This window comes from Trachurus japonicus, chromosome 9 (genome assembly GCF_045865225.1).
Source record: "Trachurus japonicus isolate A0001 chromosome 9, Traja_1.0".
In the NCBI taxonomy this organism is placed as follows: Eukaryota; Metazoa; Chordata; class Actinopteri; order Carangiformes; family Carangidae; genus Trachurus; species Trachurus japonicus.
The window spans coordinates 33,990,913-34,011,570 of NC_140915.1; the positions used below are offsets into that span (position 1 = coordinate 33,990,913).

General features: G+C 41.2%; 1 protein-coding gene across 7 annotated transcripts in view; it reads right to left on the reverse strand.

The window, feature by feature from the left end:
- Positions 1 to 17,931, reverse strand: part of gapvd1 (GTPase activating protein and VPS9 domains 1) — a 31,678-nt gene extending 13,747 nt beyond the window's left edge. For 2 of the 7 annotated variants that reach the window (XM_085787574.1, XM_085787571.1), the window contains exons 1-12: positions 17,777 to 17,931; positions 11,348 to 11,566; positions 9,871 to 10,138; positions 7,726 to 8,298; positions 7,550 to 7,633; positions 7,316 to 7,450; positions 5,054 to 5,246; positions 4,363 to 4,443; positions 2,768 to 2,922; positions 2,319 to 2,448; positions 1,862 to 1,987; positions 1,582 to 1,755 (exon numbers count right to left, since the gene is read on the reverse strand). In XM_085787574.1, coding sequence (XP_085643700.1) covers positions 1,582 to 1,755; positions 1,862 to 1,987; positions 2,319 to 2,448; positions 2,768 to 2,922; positions 4,363 to 4,443; positions 5,054 to 5,246; positions 7,316 to 7,450; positions 7,550 to 7,633; positions 7,726 to 8,298; positions 9,871 to 10,138; positions 11,348 to 11,532 — 2,104 coding nt within the window. In that variant the 5' untranslated portion in view covers positions 11,533 to 11,566; positions 17,777 to 17,931. Of the gene's footprint in view, positions 1 to 1,581; positions 1,756 to 1,861; positions 1,988 to 2,318; positions 2,449 to 2,767; positions 2,926 to 4,362; positions 4,444 to 5,053; positions 5,247 to 7,315; positions 7,451 to 7,549; positions 7,634 to 7,725; positions 8,299 to 9,870; positions 10,139 to 11,347; positions 11,567 to 17,776 lie in introns of all 7 variants that reach the window. The other 5 variants (XM_085787573.1, XM_085787570.1, XM_085787576.1 and 2 more) reach the window with 3 other exon arrangements.
- Positions 17,932 to 20,658: the final 2,727 nt, after the last annotated feature.

Genomic DNA, 20,658 nt, shown 5'->3' on the forward strand with positions numbered 1-20,658 from the left:
ACTGTGAAAAGGTCTGAGAGCAGCAAAAAAAATATGTGGTGGTGGTGTCCCTGCTTCAGAGATAGTGAGCTTTGCATACAGAAATGCAGTGAGTTGGAGGTCACATGGATTTCATGCTGGGACCCACAGGCACATATACCACTGTGCCAAAGGTCAGAGGTTAATGGTAATATCTCACCCTGCCCTGGCCTCCAGGGCCATGACTTTGATCTGTTGATTAAGCCTTGCATCACTCACCACCAAATTACTGCTTCGCTCTCCCTCCCACAAAGTCCTCAGCAGAGTGTCCCTCTATCTCCATTTAGGAAGTTGTGGCTTAACAAGGCAGAAGAATGTGGAGGAGGGGGAAAAGAGCTGAGCAGGTGTGAGTGGGAGTCAGTGGCCAAGGCTCAAGACCAAAAAGCCGACCTGTGGCAGCCGCGCCCCCTGGTACATCATGCTTCCACTTCGCGGCACACACACGCCATGAGCACGCGTGCATGCCAGCACCCAGGCAACAGTGTGTACTGATGTTGGCGGGGGTAGGGCTCTCATTGGCGGTGGGAGAGCTCTATCCCGCTGTCCATGTTTACAGTCTTCAAGGTAGGGGCGCAGAGTACTTGTCTTTCAGGTGGATGATTAAATGAGTGGCACAACAAGAAGTGAAACAATTAGAATTTCTGCCTCATTATCATGGTAATCTTATCAGTGGGATAATGAGGTATTAATGGATATTTAATGTGCATCTCATAACCCAATCCCTTGGAGAAAACACATAAGGAAATCGCTGTAAATTCACTTAATGATGGAAAAGTCCCCCAACGCCATATTCCGAAGAATGAAAAATGGTGGATGCAAATGAGAAGGAACCAAGGTCAATAAGACTGCAGGGACTGAATGAATGTCAGAGAGAGAGAGACAGAGAGAGAGAGGGAAAGACATGGGCAGGGGGAAGGCTTTGAGGAAAAGATTGAAGCAGAGGATACAGGGAGAATGGAATTTGAATTAAGTGGACTCAAATATTCTTTTTTTCTGTTTCTTTTCAACATTTATCTTATTGTCACAGTTGAGCTCAGAGTGTAAAAGCTGAACTTAACCTCCATTGTCTACTTAAAATGTGTCTCTTGCATATCAGCATATTAGAATTATAATGATAATGCAAACTAAACTCTGGATATACAGAGGGGTCCAAAGATCTGACACAATGTTATTCAGTGTTATTTCTTATAAGTATAAATACTTGAACCTTAGAATAATAAAATAGAAACACTTGTCTGAATTATTATTGTAGTCTCAATTAGAGAAAATGTAAACTTATGTTAACAATATAAGTGTTTAAATGAAATTTAATTTATTTTTCAAATCACAGAAATGTATCAAACTAGGGCCACACATGAAATAAGGACCTGCCTTTTGATGCCATTTCACCAACGTACCACAAGGTGATGACATTTCCCTAAATCTACTTCTGAACAAGTTGCACTTTGCAGCAAATTCATCTCATAAAATGTGTAACGATCGATCACCCAGGCTGTGTAGATCAGTCAGATGCTTAGATGGTGAATGCCAACAAATACAGGCACCAGAGCCATGCCCCCCCACCTGCTATTTCCTGCAGCCGATCTTCATCCATGTTGGGGTCAAAGTCACTGCCGAGCACATCGGTGCTCCACGTTTCACTGACGGTCTCAGAGATGTCCCGGTCATCCGTCAGACCCATCATGTCTCTGATCTCAAATTTGCGGAGTTTGTCATCCAGGTTGTCCTGGGTGGTGGCTAAAGGAAAGAGTGTGTTAGACTAGTCTGGCTTGTGGATATGCTTCACATTACTTTTACAACTCAATAATAAATCAACATTTGGACATTTGCCCCTAACATGTACCTTGTTCATGCTCCAGAAGCTGTAGAGCCTCCACCCCATTGCTCCCTGATGGTCCAGCTCCCAGCTCAGAAACAGACTCACCCTCCAGGTCCAGAGACGACACCGAGTTGGAACGATTGGATGGACCTGAGGAAGGAAATGAACCAAAAAGGTACAAAGAGTGACAAAATCATTTAGTAATCAGCTTTAAGGTTATAGTGGCTGATTATGGCATTTGTGTAATAGTGTATGCTTGAGTGTGACAGTAAAATATCCATTGCAACAATTGCAAGCATTGTTTGCTTGTTTGTTTTTGTCCATATAAATGTGTATGACAAGATAAATGAGCAGCTAAAGGCCAATAACAATGATGCTATCCAGCTTTTTTAATATTACTCTGAAAACAGAAAAATAAAATACAGCAGCAATTTGTTTGTCTCGTGTTTTAGCTTTATGTGTCATCAGACTCCAGACTGACCCTCAGAGATGCCTTCCAGATTGTCACTGCAGAGGGAGAAGCGCAGGGTTTTGTCTGGTTTACCATGCAGCTTGGTATCATCAGCATGGCCATCCCCCTGGGCCCCATCAGCCATCTGCAGGTTCAAAACCTAGAGGTTGGTAGAGAGAGGAAGCGCATACATCAGAAAGGTGTATAGATATCACTTAGGTTTGGTTGCAAACTTACTTTGCCCCGAGTCATTCTTGCTAGGGGTAATAACAAAGAGGAGACAATTAAATTTGAGTCAGGTAGATACAAGGTTTCTTATTAATTGCATAATATTGCTAGTACACACAAAGCACTGCAAAATACATGACACCATCTCTAGGAAGTCTTCGTCCCCTTCAGTGACAGGAAAAAATATGGTATTGAATTTATCACATCATCATCTCTGCTGCAAATTAGTACATTAATTCAAGTCACATTACCTCATTCTCTGACATCATCCCGGGGACAGTCTGAGGACCAGTTCCTAGTGAAATCACCAGCACCTCCTCTGGCATCAGCTCCTGTAGAGACTCTTGGGAGCTGGCCTCTGCCTCCCCCTCCTGGGCTATGTTGGTACGGCTGCGGCTTCGAGCAGCTGCTGGTTGGTGGGTTGGAAGGAATTAGTAGGAAACCACTGTTAATTTTGTGATTTTTGCATTATTGCACCGAATAACTGCATGTGTTTGATTTTGTTTGAATTAGTTATGTCTTTGGGTTTAGGCAGTACATCCACAAATTCATGTTTTATATTAAACAACCAAGCAATAGTTACGTCAACAAATAATTCAGCACAAAGCTTGAAACTAGACAACCAAAACTCTCATCTGTGATGTCACACCACTGTGTTCCTTGTAACTATTCTTCGAGAGCAAATAGATGACCTGAGTATCTCATAAGTTTTGTAATTCCAAATGAGCTGCAGGTCATAGTGGCTTTTATCAGTTTGACAAACAAAATGTTAAAAAAAATATTCTTTGAATTCTTCATTGTAGCTATACATTGGTATGACATTTCAGACAAGTTTACTTCTCGTTTCTATACGTTAGAACTAGTTAGTTAACAATAATATGTTAGTTTTATGACTTTTATTTTACCACAAAAATGACAACACTGCTTGCACCTTTCCAAAATATTAGCACATGACATCAAATATTAGCATAAAATAAGACTGTGCATGTTTAAATGCTAAGTGACGTGCTTCCGCAGTGTTTCAGGGATTACGATGGTAGGCCCAATCAAATAATGCCATTCTAAAGACAGTTCTGATGTATTTCGACCAAATGTTTCGGGGCTACAGAACATAGAAAATCTAGGTACAGACAGTGTATAACTATCTTGAGGCCGTGGACGTCCTTGAAGTGAAGACATGCGACCATATCACACTCATTGTGGGTAAAGTGGTTTCACTAACAATGTCTCTATAACCCCTAAGTATGAGCCATTACAGAGTTTGAGCATATAAAGTATGCCGCTTATACTCTATGATGCACCCTTCAATAAGATTGCAGCTCTAGAAGCTCTGAATCTGTGGCCCACATGTACTTGTATCCATTCATTATTATGAAGCACTAACACAATCTAAAGCCTTGGCATTGTTAAAATAATGGGATGTGTGGATGCTAAAAAGGGAGCTACACCAGTAGAGCTACCGACATTGTGTAAAAATATTACACTCGCGTCTACTTCGTTTTTACCACAACTCAAGCACGAAGCAGGAGGGGGGGAAAGGTGGAAGACTGATTTTTCCCCACTCTACCTGGTAATGAATAGCCATATTCCGCTGAATGAGGAAGCAAACAACGGGAAAACTTAGAAAATATAATGAGTGAAAAAACCTGACAATGAGCCAAATAACTGCAAGGCAAAGCAAGCATGGTGAGAGCACGTGGACAAGAACAGTGCTAGTTTACAGTGGCGAGGCAGGGAGGTTACTGTGCAGCTAGGGAGCATGGACTAGATGAGTGTTAACTGCGTGAGACACCAGATACATGGGTTAAGTTCTCTCCAGCTCTAGCACGACTGACAGGCTACCCACCAAAAGGGGTTACTAATGGAATGTGAGCAGACAGAGTGGTGGTTGTGGGGTCCCAGGATGTAATAGCAGCTAAGTGTTGTCCTGGTCATTCATTGGCAGCACAGGAGGAAAGGAGAAGGACAAGGTAGGGAGTTGGAGAAAGAATACAGAGTACATCTCAGAATTCAAAGTATTTCAAGTGTCAAGTCAAGATTATATAAATGTCATATTACAGAGGAGCAAGCACAAGTGGTTCAGCTCTAATTAAGGGGATGTTGCTACAGAATCATTTATCTTGAAAATGCTAATGAAGGTAGTCTATGCATCTTTTCCATCCATTCCAATTAAAATGAGTTCATTTATATTTGGTAATTTAATTGGTTGTCATTTCTGTAATTGAGCTTCAATCCAGGCCATGCTAATTATCTTTATAACAAGCTGAGAAGAAGCTCATTAGCTTCCTATAACACACAGGGCTTTCACTAGCCATCACCACTCAGCTCTACTTGTTTATTTTGCTTCTCATTAGACAACATATTACACTTCTCTTTCCTGGTTCTGCTTTCAAATTGTGATATTCCTATAAAGCAAGATATCCTTTAGAACATTACTTTTGGAAAATAACAAGCTGCATCATAATGAGTGCATCAACAGATCATCTATTCTAAAACAAGAGCGGCAGGACGGTTCAGAGGCCCGCGGAGGTAGCTACCTATGGGAAGCCTGTTCTTCTTGTTGGCAGGAGTGGTAGCCGGGGAGAGCTGGGGGGTGTTGGAGGGAGTGAGCTCCAGACTGTTGCTCTTCACGGTTCGAGACTGGGGCACGTTGGCCAGCAGGTTCTCCAGAGCCATGTGCTCCTCCTCCCGGAGGTGGTCCCCCGCAGTCACACTCCGCACAAAGTCCACCTACACAGGAAGTACAGGATGTTATTCTGTTATCCTACAACCCAGACACAGTCCATCAGTCCTTAGCAGTCAGCAGTTTCTCACAGGAAGTTACTGCTCAATATGAATCCAAACTATTGCCTGGTGAAAGGAAATGTGACACACACTACACATGGCATTATTTCAGTTTACTGCTAAAAAGTATTCTGCTAAATGTGGTAGGGGTGGGAATCTTTTACTATTTCATGATTAGATTCAATTCTGATTGTTGGGGCTATGATTCGATTCAAAATCGATTTTCGATTCAAAACGATTTGATTCATAATGATTTCTGCTTCAGTCTATCGGTGTGCAAAGGATCCTCATGATCTACTTCAGTCTGCTTTGCAAGACAGAATGACTAAAGTGCCCTTTTCACATTTATTGAGTTTTAAACATTTATCCATGCTTAGATGGAATTGTTGAAACTGTATAAAACTGTATAAACAGCATAAAAGCAAAATCACATATTGCTTAAGTAACAAAATTAAAAGTGCCTCTTTATTTAAAAAAAAAAAAAGTGCAGTTAACCATGCTGCCTTTTAAATTCTAAGGAATTGGAGGCCGACAGCCAGCAGATTTGCTTCATTTTTTTTATTTTTTAAAATCAATTTTAGGACATTTTATATCGATTCTGAATCATATTAAATGAGTTGTGAATTGATTTTTGGCACACCCCTAAAATGTGGAAGAAAACATTCAGCACCAAAGCCTCGTGCATAAGAATTAACCAAAACTCACTCAAGCTGCACCATAACAGCATAATGTACATAGACTGCATGCAGAGGTCACACTAAGGTAATGAGAGAGGCTGATGCATACAGCCCTCCTCTTGTCCCATTTCTGCTGTGATAGCAATTGATTCATCAGCAATTCAGGGAACTAGCTGGTCTGTTTTCATCTCAGCAGGATACCTTGAAAAGTCCAGAGTGTTTGTCACACGTCTATTAGAGATTTCACACACTGCTATTGGCATTCAAGTAAAAGTGACTCACTTGCCGAGCTCCGTTTAAAAAGTGATTTGCATAATCATGACTGACCTACTAATACATAGTTGTAAACAATGCAAATGGTGCAAAGTGACAATTCTGTAGGTTAAGGTCTCTATAACACTGACATACAGAAAAGTTACCATGGTATTGGTCACATAAAACAATAAATAACACCCTCTGGAGGACAGATGGTGTAACAAGATATAAGGCTCTGGAATGACCTGCCCGAGGAAATAAGGTGGTCGGAGTCAGTGTCGTCTTTTCAGTCTTTACTTAAAACATATTTCTTTTGTTTCGCTTTTCCTGATTTTATCTGACTAACTGATTTCCTCTGTTTTATCTATTTGCTTCTACCCAGCCCTGCTAGTTTTATTGTCATTTTATTTTTTGTTATTGTATCCTTTAACTGTCTGTGTAAACTCTCTCTTGTTTTAACTGTGGTCCTCATTTTTCTCTGTTAAGCACTTTGTACTTTCGTTTGACAAGCGCTCTATAAATAAAGTTTATTATTATATATCTGTTCATCAAAATATGAAACAACACCAGACTCAACAAAATGATCTACATCATAAGGAAGGTTAATGCACAGCTTTGCATAGTTAAGTATTTTAGTTATTGTATGCTCCACCCGTACATGAACTTCAATGGGCTCTATGCACAACTCCACCACTTCCTGAATTTAAGGCAGGTCCTTCATTTCCTGTCTTACATTATTGGACACACTGATTAATCCAGGTGTGTCTGACCATTGTGACTACTCAGACACACCTGGATTAATCAGTGTGTCCAATAATGTAAGACAGGAAATGAAGGACCTGCCTTAAATTCAGGAAGTGGTGGAGCTGTGCATAGAGCCCATTTGAAAGTACTTTAAGTGGTTTCAGGGAAACATGCAAATGGATGCGGCATGGTGCTCTCATCTCTGATCACATGACCTGGCCTGTAGGGAGTGCCTATGATGCTGCTTGGCAGTTTTACTGTGTGTGTGTACTGTTCTCACATTTCACAGGAATTCAAATACCACTGTTACATTTAGATATCAACAGTAAAAGAGCTTACCAGTGCTAGCAGCTGATTATGCGTAATATAGACCGCAGTTCTGCTGAGGCCCTCCAAAAGGTTCATGGCGGACATGGGCGGGGTCTCCACTGCTCGTCCTCCAATCACCACATCCAGAAAGGCAGCAACGCAACTCTGGTGACAGAGATACCCAGAGAGGCGACTCAGTACAAGGAAGAATCTCAAGCAGTCAAGCTGCAGTTCGACTTAACGTCGCACTGGCTTGGTACACACCTTATCGAATTTAGACAAACTGCTTTTCCTCCTGGGGTCTGCATCATCATCGGTCATGGCCAGCTGCTGCAAAAGCTGCCCCACCTGTGGAACAAAAAGTGATGCAGAGTTAGCCCACAGTAGGATGATTCCCATGTGTGGAAGTGTGAAGGAGGGAAAACTCGGCAGCCGCTCACCTGCATGAGATTGAAGCGGGCCACTTCATTGATGGGAGCGTCAGAGATGATCCCGTACTGCTCCGGGTTGACTATAGCGGGACAGATGAAGCAGGTCAGCAGCAGGTCTGTGCACATGGTGCGCACTTCGCCCACTTCCAGACGCTCTACGCACGACAACGTCTTGTACATCTGGGACACGATCCAGCGCAGGCTGTGGGGAAAGCAGTAGGTGTTCTGCTTCAAGTAACCGATAAATTTGTTGACCAGAGCTACCAGCTTGGCTTCGTTGGCCTCCACGGCAGCCTGCACCCTTTGTTTGTAGTCCTCAGAGCCCTTCTCTCCAAAGCGTTCCTGCTGGGCTGGAGTGAGGCGCTCTGTAACCTTGGCTGGGTCTGTCTCCAGGTGGTCTTCGTCTTCCACCAGCAGCTGCATAATGGGTTCGTGGAGGGTGGCGGTGAGGAAAAGCTTGGCTGAGTACAGGCCCTCGGAGAAGAGCTTGAACAGGATGCTGAAGGCACAGGTTCCCCGTCGCAGCAGGCGGCGAGGGTTGTCACTCTCCTTCAGCTCAAACTCTACCAGATACCGCAACACCTGGGAGTTGGCAGGAAAGAAACGTTCAAAATAAGAAGTTTGTTACACTCTGCTCTGAAAACACAGTACGAGTAGCTCGATCTGTTACAAGGGGTGAGTGTAACATCCCACAATGTAGAACTCAATTTGGTAGCTGAGTCAGTGGAATGTCCTCCCCACAGAATTTATCTTATGTACAAATTCCTACACATTTTCATGCTTATCAAAGCGCTGGTTACTTAGTAAGCAAGTGAGTGTGTATGTAAATGTGTCTGATTATTAATATGTGCATGAGTGTGGTTATTAGATGAGGGTGAGGATGGGAGATGGAGATAGTTGGACTGTTGTCTATGTGTGTGCTTTTGTTTGAATGTGTGATGAGAATAAGAGAGAGTATGTGCTGTTCATTTAACTCTATTGTACATTTCATGATTTGGCACTCTTGTTCCCTGCTTTTGCTAGTTTACTCTGTCCATTTTTTAAATATTATTATATCAGATCATATCACTTTTATTCAACGATCTTAAAGGACAATTCCAGGCAAATTCAACTCGGGGGTGTATGTTCCTATCATTTTAGGTCTAAAAGAAGGAATCTGAAGATTTTCAGTTTAATCGCTCCTGTTTTGCGGTAGTTGTGTCTGTCCGTTCCGCTGCTTAGGCTGTTTACATCCCTCAAAGCCATATTTTTTTCCACAGACAGCGTCAGATGGAGACTCAAACATGCACCGAGAAGTTTATTTACTTCAAGCAAGCCGACATGTTTGTAAAACTAGATCTAATTCAAAGTCTCCCGGAGTCTCGCGCGAGACCGAAGTTGCAGTGCACGGTGTGTTCAGGTGCAGTAGGAGCTACCGTTTGTGTCATAAACACAGGAATATCAACTCTTGACTTGCTTCAAGTGTACATTTTTTTCCACAGACAGCGTCAGGTGGCTACTCAAACATGTGCCGAGAAGTTTCTATTACTTGAAGCAAGTCAAGAGTTGATATTCCTGTGTTTATGACACAAACAGTAGCTTTCCCACTGCATGTGAACACACCAAGCACGGCAACTGGGTCTCACGCGAGACTCCGGGAGTCTTTGAATTAGATCGACTTTTTACAAACATGTCGGCTTGCTTCAAGTAAATAAACTGCTCGGTGCATGTTTGAGTAGCCATCTGACGCTGTCTGTGGAAAAAAATTGCAACTTTGAGGGATGTAAACAGCCTAAGCAGCGGAACTTGCACCCGCTTCCATTCATTTCTGCCGTGGCGATGCAGGGACAGACACAACTACTGCAAAACAGGAGCGATTAAACTGAAAATCTTCAGATTCCTTCTTTTAGACCTAAAATGTTAGGAAAATACACCCCCGAGTTGAATTTGCCCAGAATTGTCCTTTAATATTGTATTCTGTCTGTTTCTTACCTGCCCAGGGACTACAGGTGGAAATTAGCAAATGTTGCTACAACCTGGCTCAAGGCATCTTCTCTTGCCTTACAAGATTAATGTTTTTGTGCATTGTCCCTGTTTTAAATAAATACATTCCTAATTCCTAAAAAGCTACTTTAGTATTTCTCTTGCATGTGTGTGAAAGGTAGAACCACTGACCTGTAGCAAATAGCTCTCGTCCTCCTGCATGATACAGTTGCCATAGAGTGAGGTGAAGACTGTGTGGATGACCCCTTGGGTGTGCTCCTGGTTCAGCCTCTCTCCTGCCACCAGACAGGAAGCCACCAGTCTGGGGTTCTCCCTCAACCGGGCCACAAACTCCCCATAGATCGTCTCCTGGAAGCCCAGAGTCTTGTAGCCGTCAACAAACTGCGTGTCCTCCAGCATCTTCGCATGTTGGCAGCATTCAGCTGGAGAGGCCTCCGCACTGTAGATGAGAGGTTTTTTTTATTACTGATATGCATCACACAAAATCTTTAATAGTACAGTTCCCTCTCATCTACGAAAGCACTGGCTCTAAAAGGGATTATCTATCATAGTTCCTACTGACATGTCATTCTATCCAGCTTTACTCAAGTACATGTTTGGTTGCATGGGGCCTGGTGTCCTGCCATCCACGGACACCAGAGACACCACTGCTCTCTCAAAAAAAAAACCTCTGTGGTTTATCAAAGAGTACAATAATACAACATTGCTGGGAAAATGTTTCTTGCACTGATGAAACTAACTGAGGTTCATTTATTTGGGAGGAAGATGCTGAAGTACATACGGTGTAAATAGGGAACTGCAAACCGACATGAAAGTAGCATCTTAATGGCGAAAGGGAGCATGATGATTTGGGTTTTGCGGCCTCTGGGGGCTTGGACAGCTCCACATCATCGAGGGAAATCACAGAGAAACAAAGGGTGGCTGTCCACTAGGGCTGCAACGAGTGGCATATTTTACTATGCGAATGTCCGAGGTCACTAACTTGCATGTTGGGAGGAGTAAGACAAATCACTGATGTGTGACAACTACCTATAACTTTGACAACAACCATATTTTTACTTTTCTTTCTTTTCTTTTTTAGAAACAAGTTAAAGGGACAACGAGGAGTTTCTCCATCAGCAGAACGAAAAATTCCGCGACAATAAAAAAGTCTCATATTAATGTGGATGAATCTACGTTACCCACACTTGTTAATGGGCCCATTTTCGATAAATATATCGTTTTGTCTCTATTGTTATTTTGTTATTATTAGTGGTGGCGGAAATGCTGGTCGAGCCGACCAGCGTTTCCTTACTCTCAGTTTCGCGGCGAGTCATGAGAATAACGCAGCCGAATCGCCATTTATGGTCGGAACTACGACGGTATCTGATCGTCTTCGAACCTCTGACTTTAATTCTTGATGAATGAAAACATGAGTCTGTCTTGCGCCAGTCAAAGAATTTCACGGTGCGCGCGGAGGCTCATAAATGTAGTGTAAAAACGCTTCGCTTTTCCAAAACTCCTCATTGTCCCTTTAAAGAGCCAAACCAGCCATTTCTCCCTGTTATCCAGCCTGCATACTAGACTTACCACATCCTGGCTCCAAGTCTATACTTCCTTTTCCTATAGTTTTTTGGGGGCAGAGTGAATCATGACAGTAGTTTCTGACCTGGTGAGAATGAGACGATCTAGATTGATCCTCTGCTGCTTGGCGATCCATGCGGCGCGGTACAGCCTCTCAGCCGTCTTCAGCACATCGCTGTTGAGCCTCTGGATCAGCAGCTTCTCCGACGACACGTACAGCCGCTCCTGCTTCAGGTGGTGGGCCAGAGTGTGGATGTCTGGCTTCACCATCTTCACCAGCTCACACAGGCAGAGAGGGAAATGACTGAAGCACAAAGGGGACAAGAATGAAATGGAAACGGGTGAATGAGGAGAAATATGCGGAATGCAAACGAAGCATAAGCTCAAATAACCTTTGACCAAATGTCAGACCGAAGTTTTAGGCAAGTTAAAGTGTGTTAAAGGGGAACCCCACCTGTTACTTTAGTTGTCATGGATACTACTATTCAACATGTGAGCAAATTTGTGTTGTGTCCACTGTGGCTCTGGAGCTGCTTTATCAGGTCTATGAAAATAACCCTGATGACGACAGAACATACAGTTGAAAGAGTCATGATGATTCCTGTAACCTGATGGTTCAAACTCAAACTGTTTTTTGTCCGCCTTTCGTCCGTTGCTCTATTTCATAGAAGTGGATTATGAAATAGCTGCAATAGACAAAACTGCAATTATTTTCTGGCAGGCTCCACTAAACGGAGAGGAAAAACTGCATTTTTCTTGTGCATGTCATGGTTACTTTTTGGAATAAGGCGACTCGTAACAATTCTGTGGCGCTGTTGATGTTGCGACTTCCAATGAACCTGTGAAAGTTAACAGTTTGAATTAAAGTTTTGCTGTACTGTTCCTTTCAAATAGAATCAGTATTTATAAATCTGGATTTAAAAGTTAAGTATTATTTAGAGAAAAAGCAGGAAATGGTTCCCTTTTCTGTAAAGCCGTGTGTGAGCTTGGCTGAACACAAGCTCACACATGATGCTCATGTCATGCAAGGGAAGTGATCATTTGCATCCAGTGTGCTGCAGACATTGCATGCAACAACAATAGCAAAAGCATGCTTTTTCACAAGCTCCAGAAGACGCTACACTACAGGCTATGCAAATCTACCAGATACACACAGCCAAGACCTACTATCCAAGCGGAGTGCATGAAATTTGAGTGATTACTTCGTAAATGGATCGCACAAAAGCCTCTTTGTCACTGGCAGCTAACATAGCAAACACAGATTTAACTGTAGAGTTAGGACTCTGGGAGGAGAATGAGACGAGACTAAAGAAAACTACCTCAGAGTGGGAATGACTGCAAGGCAGTGTCCCTGCTCGCAAGCTAACAGACAACCACAGCGTTGGAGTTGATATGCCTGACAAATCAAATTGGTTATGCAGATTTACACACATAATGATAGGCTTTACGTTGAATTCCCTTGGCAAACCAAGAATAAACAGTGATTTCTTCCTCCACTTCAGATAACAGCGATAGACTGTCATTGTTTTGGTCATGTTTCAGGTCATTTTGGTCTAATATCAATCTAAAGAAATGTTCAGTGTGCTATTTTGTGAAGAAAATGTAGAAAGTGTTACCAAGACTTCTTCATGAGACATGGGCGGCTCCTGATCACATGAGAAACGTGACTGACATCGACTGCTATAAATCTTTGGAAAAAAGTTAACTATTTCAAGATTTATCAGCAAAAACATGAAACATTTACCCTCTGAGTTTGTAAAAAATGTTGCTTTTCATACTTTTTATGATAGTTGTATTATTTTGTTTATTTTTACATTTTAAAGACCTAGACTAATACAAAATCACCTACCACATTTGTATAAATACTTAATACAAACTATATCTAAAGAGGAGACTGGTGACAGATTTTACTAAATTACTGATCTAACAAAATCAATTGGAGAAGTTATCAATGTTCCAAAGTATTGTACATTAACAATGACTTTGAGATGTCATCTAATGCAGTTGTGTAATGTGTACAGTACTCCTGCATAATAGTGGATTAAAAACCACTGATAAATTGTTAATAAGTTGTCAGTAAATGCTACATTAAGGAGACTTAGGGTAATGTGTTAGCAAGATAACTGTTAGCTGTGGCCCACTTTGGGAATTTGATGCCGTGCTTTAGAGTAGATGATTAGAGTCAGGAACTAAGTGGTGATGACTTGAGGTGGGTTTTAAGAAGGGCTGCAATATATAATTAATTTCATTATTGAATAATATGGAGATTTTTGTCTTCATGGTTTCTAATTCATTTTTCACTATGGTTTAACATTTGACCATCAATAATTTCCCAGAGCCCATAGAGAAGTTCTCAAATTACTTCATGATTTGAACCGTTAAAGGCATCAACACAGAAGGTTGATCAAACCAACATAGAGCTACTCACATTTGAGTCCTCTTTTTAACTTCAGAAATGATTAATCAACAATTAGAAAAACCACTTTAAATATTCTATCTAAAGTTGTTGATCTATATTTAGACTAATACAACTGAAAGCAATAAAAAAGTAAAAATGTCTTATTTTGTTTCCATTTTCCATTTGAATGAAATGGCAGGTAACTGGCTGACAGGTTCACTTCCATGTACATACACTCATCATGTTCTTGAATAAGCGCATTCCTCACATACTTGGAAAGGAAGTGAAAAAGCCACCAAGCTATTAAGTGGCTAGTGGCGAGGTTAACTGCCATTGGCCGTGATCCCCCCGTGCCCTTCAGCTCCAATATAAGTCACTACATGAGGGTACCTGGTGAGTCAGTCGTGGAGAGCACTGAGGAACTCTAAAGCAGAAGCGAAAACCAAACAACAGACAGCATGAAGTCAGGCAGAATCTTCAAACTTCTGAGTTGTGTGAGAAAGATCGTAGTTGTGGAAGGACAGCCATTCAATACCAGTCACATGCGTGGCAAGAGGACTGTTCAACCATAGGAACTGTGTGAGCGCCATGATCACACAGGCTAATTGATACATTCATAACCTAATGAAAAACTTCAAAATTCAAAAATTCTTTTTAAATGTGCAGCACTTATTTATAAAAATGTTGGTTAGGTAAAAAGTAAAGCTGTTGGAACTCTGCCCACTCTTCCCACGACATGTTGGCACACACAAACACACATGTATGGCAACCAATGGAACATATTTAAAGCATTTCACTTTCAAAAGGTGGGCTATCTATGGTTCTGAGCCAACATCCTCTTCACACTTCCCTTCTTGATCATTTCTTACTCTGCTCAGCAAGCAGCAAACTCTGTGCATGTGCTACATCCACGAGATGCATGAGTAACCGTTCCCACTACCAGGGCCGGGTACTGAACTGTAACACGCTTGGGGAATAATAATGACTAATATGACGTGTCCGTTAGCTTAGCAAAAACTGTGAAGAAATGAAAGCTTGAGTTTGGAGTTCAGTCAGATAATGAGGGCTAATGGTCAATGAGTGTGGAGGTGTGGGTGTGTGTGGGTGCGTGTGAAAAGATCACTACTCTTTCATGTTTTCCATCCAGATGTAGCCTACCAGTGAGGAATGAAGAAGCAACATTTTGGCCACAAGCCCACGTCTGTAGCCTTGAAGTCGCCACTGCCCCAAAATAAACGTATGGCCAGAATGTCTAGTATAGTGGCTGGATCTTCCTAAATCCATATTTTAAGACCCAATACAGCATGAAGAACAGACAAGACTTGTCCTATTTCAAAGGCTCACATCCGTTTTGTGCCAACAAAAACAAAACAGTTTAAGCTGGAATTCTTATGAATTGTTATTGTTATCAACCCGGATATCATGTGTCAGATGGATGTTTTATGGATAATACCGGTACTTTCCATTAACATACTTAACCCAGTTTCACACATGTACTGACACTTTATCTGCTGCCTTGAGGATAACTTTCAGGTGGTAATTTAAAGGAATAGTTCACCAAAAAATGAAATTCAGTCATTATTGACTCACCCTCATGCTGATGAATACTCCGGAGTAGTTTTTTATTCCTCAAAGTCCATCTGGAGACTTGGGAGGCTGGTTTGTAGTCCAACGAAAACTTTACATGAGAAAAATAGCGCCCGATACAAAAACATCCATAAAACTACACAAAAACCATTTCATATTCCTCCACATTGCTCTTCCACTGTAATCCAAGTGTCCTGAAGGGATATAGTCCAGAGTTTACTCGAAACAATTTATTTTTTATAATTTAGGACATTTTTACAGCCTAAACAGTCCTGTATTGAATTTGCCTGGTGCGCGCTCTCTCACATTCAGGTGCGCACGCGGACGTGACCGGACTTGCCTCAATGACATTGTTCAGGTAAACTCTGGACTAAATCCCTTCAGGACACTTGGATTGCCGCTGCCGAGCGGTGTGGAGGAATATTTCAAGGTTTTTGTGTAGTTTATGGACCTGTTTGTGTCGGGCATGATGCACGCGTGCGTCGCGTGAACGCGAGAGCGAACCGGCCTCCTGGGTCTCCAGATGCACTTTGAATTTGAATTTTGAATTTCATTTTTTGGTGAACTATCCCTTTAAATTACCACCTGAACGTTATCCTCAAGGCAGCAGATGAAGTGTCAGTACATGTGTGAAACTGGGTTAAGTAGTAAACGCTGTATTGGGGCTTAAAATATGGATTTAGGAAGATCCAGCCACTATCTTCACAAAGCGTGGACATTCTTGTCATACATTTATTTTGGGGCAGTGGCGACCTCAAGGCTACAGACGTGGGCTTGTGGCCAAAATGTTGCTTCTTCATTCCTCAATTTCATTTCTTGAAATGAAACATTAAGAGGGTTTTTTTTCTTTTCACTATTAGTACCAGAGAACACAATCAGTTGGGGTTGCCCATCTCCCTTAGGGAAGAGGCAAGAGTTGAGCCTAACACTCGCGCTCTCTGAAAAAACCCACCAAGGCGGGTTGAGTCATGTCTTGAGTGTGTTAGCTGTCAGCAAACTGTGACAACAATGGATTAAGAACGTCCCAATAACAAAATCCTTAACTCATACGGCAGCTGTCACTGCAAGGCAAACACACACACAGATACACAGATGGAGAGAGAAGACAGAGGGCACAATTAAATATACTTGCACTAGTTCATACTAATCCACTTCGGGGACAAGAGATATAAACACTAAATAATAATCAATCAAAAGAAAAACTAACACAGCAGTGATTTTAGCAGAAGCAGTGGTTTTGATACACACTGACCAATAAGGAAGGACGAAGAACATGAATGATGTCATTTGTTGTCATCCGTCAGCTATCAGCAAACCTTCCCACTCACCCTGACAAGAAAAAATCAACCTGCTTCTGAGAAATTCAAAAAGTCCATGTGATCGATTGGTCAGACTCGAACTTAGTCATTTTAGTCTCAAACAGTGAAGTGGACCTAATTTCCTCGCAATAACGTCAATTTTACCAACACTGAAAATAAGCTGATTAAAAAGTCGTCATTGAATGTAAGTGCATGACAAATACAAGTGAATGTAATGTTTCAGCTGTTGGCTTCAGACCAAGAGGGGTGTTGCTTGTTTATACTTGCACAGATGACAATAAAGTGGGAGGTAATGATTGTATACTTGATTTATAATGAATCCTTATTTGTATTGTTTATAACTTCAGGTTGAACTTCCCTAGGCCTTTGGATCTTTGACTAGTTGGGTTGACTTTTACTTTGACCAACGGTAAAAATGCAAGTGTTTATGGTGAACAGAGAAAAGCAGCCAAGCCTCACATTTAATATTTGACATGTCTTTGCCATCGTACTTCTGACATAGTGGACATAATGGGCGACGTGACTACTGCTGCTACAAGCAGTTTACAGTAATATCCAGTGTTTCAACACTAAACAATGTTAGATGACAGTGTGATAGACTATCTCACGGCCTCACAAACACTAGGTCTGAGTGCTCAGGCCATGTTATAAGGCTAAAACTTTAGACATTCCTCTCTGTGGCTCAGTGGGTGGGGTGGGGATACGTTGAACACAAAAAGCTGAAGCAATTTAATGTGCTGTTTATGGTTGGTTTGCTTAAATAATGTAATAGCCAGCCAACCGTGGTTTAACCAGGCAGCGACAAACTGGGATGAGAAAGGTTAGTGTATGTTATTACCGTTTGGTAGCTCGACAGAAGTGGCTTAGTCGAGCTGACAATCATATCAGATACACCACTTAGCTAGCGTTCTATCAGCTAATAGCTATTAGAGCAGGCGACACAAGTTACTCAGCTGTTACATTAGCACCAGCCAATAAGGACTCGTGTTTGAAGTGATTTGTTCTCAGAGAGCAAACTGGTGGTAGTGGGCTAACCTAGCAGCAGAGTGCTAATGTTAACCAAGTTACACTCGGCTAACGTTTGCTCGCCAAGCAGGGTAAGCTAATGATAAGCTAGTTAGCTGCGTTAGCTTAGCTTCACACTGCAAGCTCCTGGGTTGGCCAAATAATGTAACCGAGGAAACAAGCTGACGCAAATTCGGTAACTTACCGGACGTAATTAGAGAGTCCCGGTGGTCCTCGGCTTCTCTACACACAACTGATCCAAAGGTTTCTCGAGTCAAAGGGGCTGTTTGTTGGCGGTTAGCCGTCTCACACACTGGCTTCTGACTGCAGGAGCGAACACTGCTGTCATCTGCTGTCATCACGAGGAGACCCGCACAACACGCAGGCGCGAAGCTTCATTAAAGGAAGATTTCACAGTAAACAGGCCTGCACATCATGTTAATTTGTGTAACACAGTGGAGAGTTTCTTGCAATTTCACACACACACTATGCAACTAAATGAAAAACAATAGCCTACATCAGTTCAAATAACTTTTACTTTTCATGCATTTGAATAGCTAGATATTCAAATGCAATAATGTTAATGTCTCAGTGTGCATTTATCTGGGCCCTGTGTGCACAATGATTTTGTGGCATATTTTACATTATTTCATTTGTAAAAAAATAATAATAATACTAATAATAAAATAAATGAATAAAGCTTGATGTATTAATATCACTCAAATACTCTGTACATGCCATACTGTGGCCTTTTGAATGAGCTTTTACAATGGTATTGAGAACTGAGACATGATGCTTCCAACCAAATTGACAAAACAATAAAATAAAATTTGCTCCTGAGACTAAGCAGAGCAGGGGCTGTATCAAATTCTGAACCATTGAGAAGAGCAGCTCATCATCTGGACATCAGTTGGGAATCTAATTTAGTATAGTCTAATGTCACATGATTTGTGAATTCCTCCTTTTTCTTTTTCTGACACGTATGTGTTTTATAGTCTATATGAGCAGTTCATTATCAATTTAAGGTTTAACTGTTTCTAAGGTAGGCTATTTGTGTGTTAACCCATTTAATCCCAAATTTTTCCCAGACATGAAAATATCCAAACCATGTGCCATTAGCAACTCTTTGAAATAATCAATCATTATTTTTTTAAATTTTCATGGAAAAATAGGAGAAAAAGTGTGTTTTATAGTCGGTCACAATTGTGACCGGTGGGATAATATGTATACTAATTTTACATATCCATCATAGCTATCAAATTGCTTATATTCCAGCCCAATTTTAACTGGGCTGTACTACAGAACTCTTTTTTTACTGTTACCAGTGCCAGCATACATAACAGATGCTTGTGTGCTTTATCACATGTTAGTGTGGCTATTTTACATATCAAAAACATGTAGAACAACTAAAAGCAAAAACGAAAAGACGCCTATCAACATTGCCATTGTCGCTTTTGTGAAAAATTTAAGACATGCATATTGTAACTTTGTTATTGGATTTACAGTGTGTTACAGTTAGTGCAATATTGCTTTAGTGTACTTTTCATTTTACCATTGTAAATGTACATTTTTAGTGCAATATTGACTTATTGACCTAGGGGTCACTCAGAATAACCTGCATAACCTCAGTCTTACTTTTGTTCAGGTTCAAATGTAATTTCAAAAGACATAAAACCAACATGACTACAAAATGCACATTTTAACAAATTTGATGCAAGCTTTTAAAATAGTTTTTTAAGAAAATCCATGAATTGCTCATCTTGCCAACCCTTATTTGTCACTGACCCATGTATGAGACCTCCTTCCTACAACATCTCTGTAGAAGAGGTGGCTGCTTATGAGTGCATTGAGGGACCATGTAAAGGTGGGCCCCCACCACTTCTTGGACCTGATTAAGATATGACACCTTATGAAGGTTGTTTGAATGTTTAGATTTTATTTTTGACCACCTGCAACCTGCACCTGCTGCTTGGTTGGAACAGAAACCTGCAGCCGCGCGGCCCTTTGTGGGAAGGTTTGCCCATAGCTGCTCATGTGGGTATAGGGATTTGCCTCTTCACCAACAGTGGGTGGAAGTGGGGTAGTGGTGAGAGGGAAGTTATCATCCCTAATAACATTGTTTCTTACATAATCTTTTTGCCTAACTTTCATTCAACAGCCTGGCTGGCAATTGGCCAGTCTCGCCCTTATAGTCCATATCACAGTCAATGGGGACAACATGTATTTCACTTTGAGAGATAGGTTAACTGAAATGCTTTAGGGTCTGTAAGGTCCAACATATACTGTGTTTGATTCAAATTTAAATAATAATAATAAAAAAAGAAAGTTTTTAAAAAGTAGAAAGTTAGCTACTTACACTGTGTTATCCCACCGGTCACTATTGTTGCCGTCAACAATTTTACTCATGCTGTGACCACACTAAACACAGTTGAGTGATTGTAGATGCATATATCAATACTAGACACCTTAAAGATGATGTGTGCCAAAAATCTTTCTCTTATCTTTATGTCAACCTTCTTTACTGACCTTCTTTGTTGAGGCTTTGATGCAGCCATCTTCCTCGGATGGTGCAACCAGGAAGTAATCAGCTCTGATCATGTGACAATTTACACTAAACATGTGAAACTGCACATATGTGATCAGAAGGGTTTCTTGCTTCAGTATTTTTTGGAAATATGTTAATACTCCATTTACTAACATTTTTAGGGCCTTTCAACTGGAAATATTTTTTATGGTCACTTTTGTGACCGATGGGATTAAATGGGTTAAGATACAGTGCTAAGTCATTGCATGTTCAAATAATAGCGAATAGCCTACAATTGGCTTTACTTGATTTCAGAGCTATAGATAAATACTTTATCCCCCAAGGAAAATTCAGGTGCCCAGCAAATCATTAATGCCAATTATTATTAATTATGTTAATAATGATATTTGATAATGAATAAAGCAAAGTTAATATAGCTCAAGAGCTATTTCCTTTGGCTGCAGCTGTAGCTGTGTCTTTGACCTGCCAGAATGTTGTGGAGAGTGGTTGGTGTTGTCTAAGATGTCCTGCATCTTACATTGCATGTGTCTCTCAGCAACAGG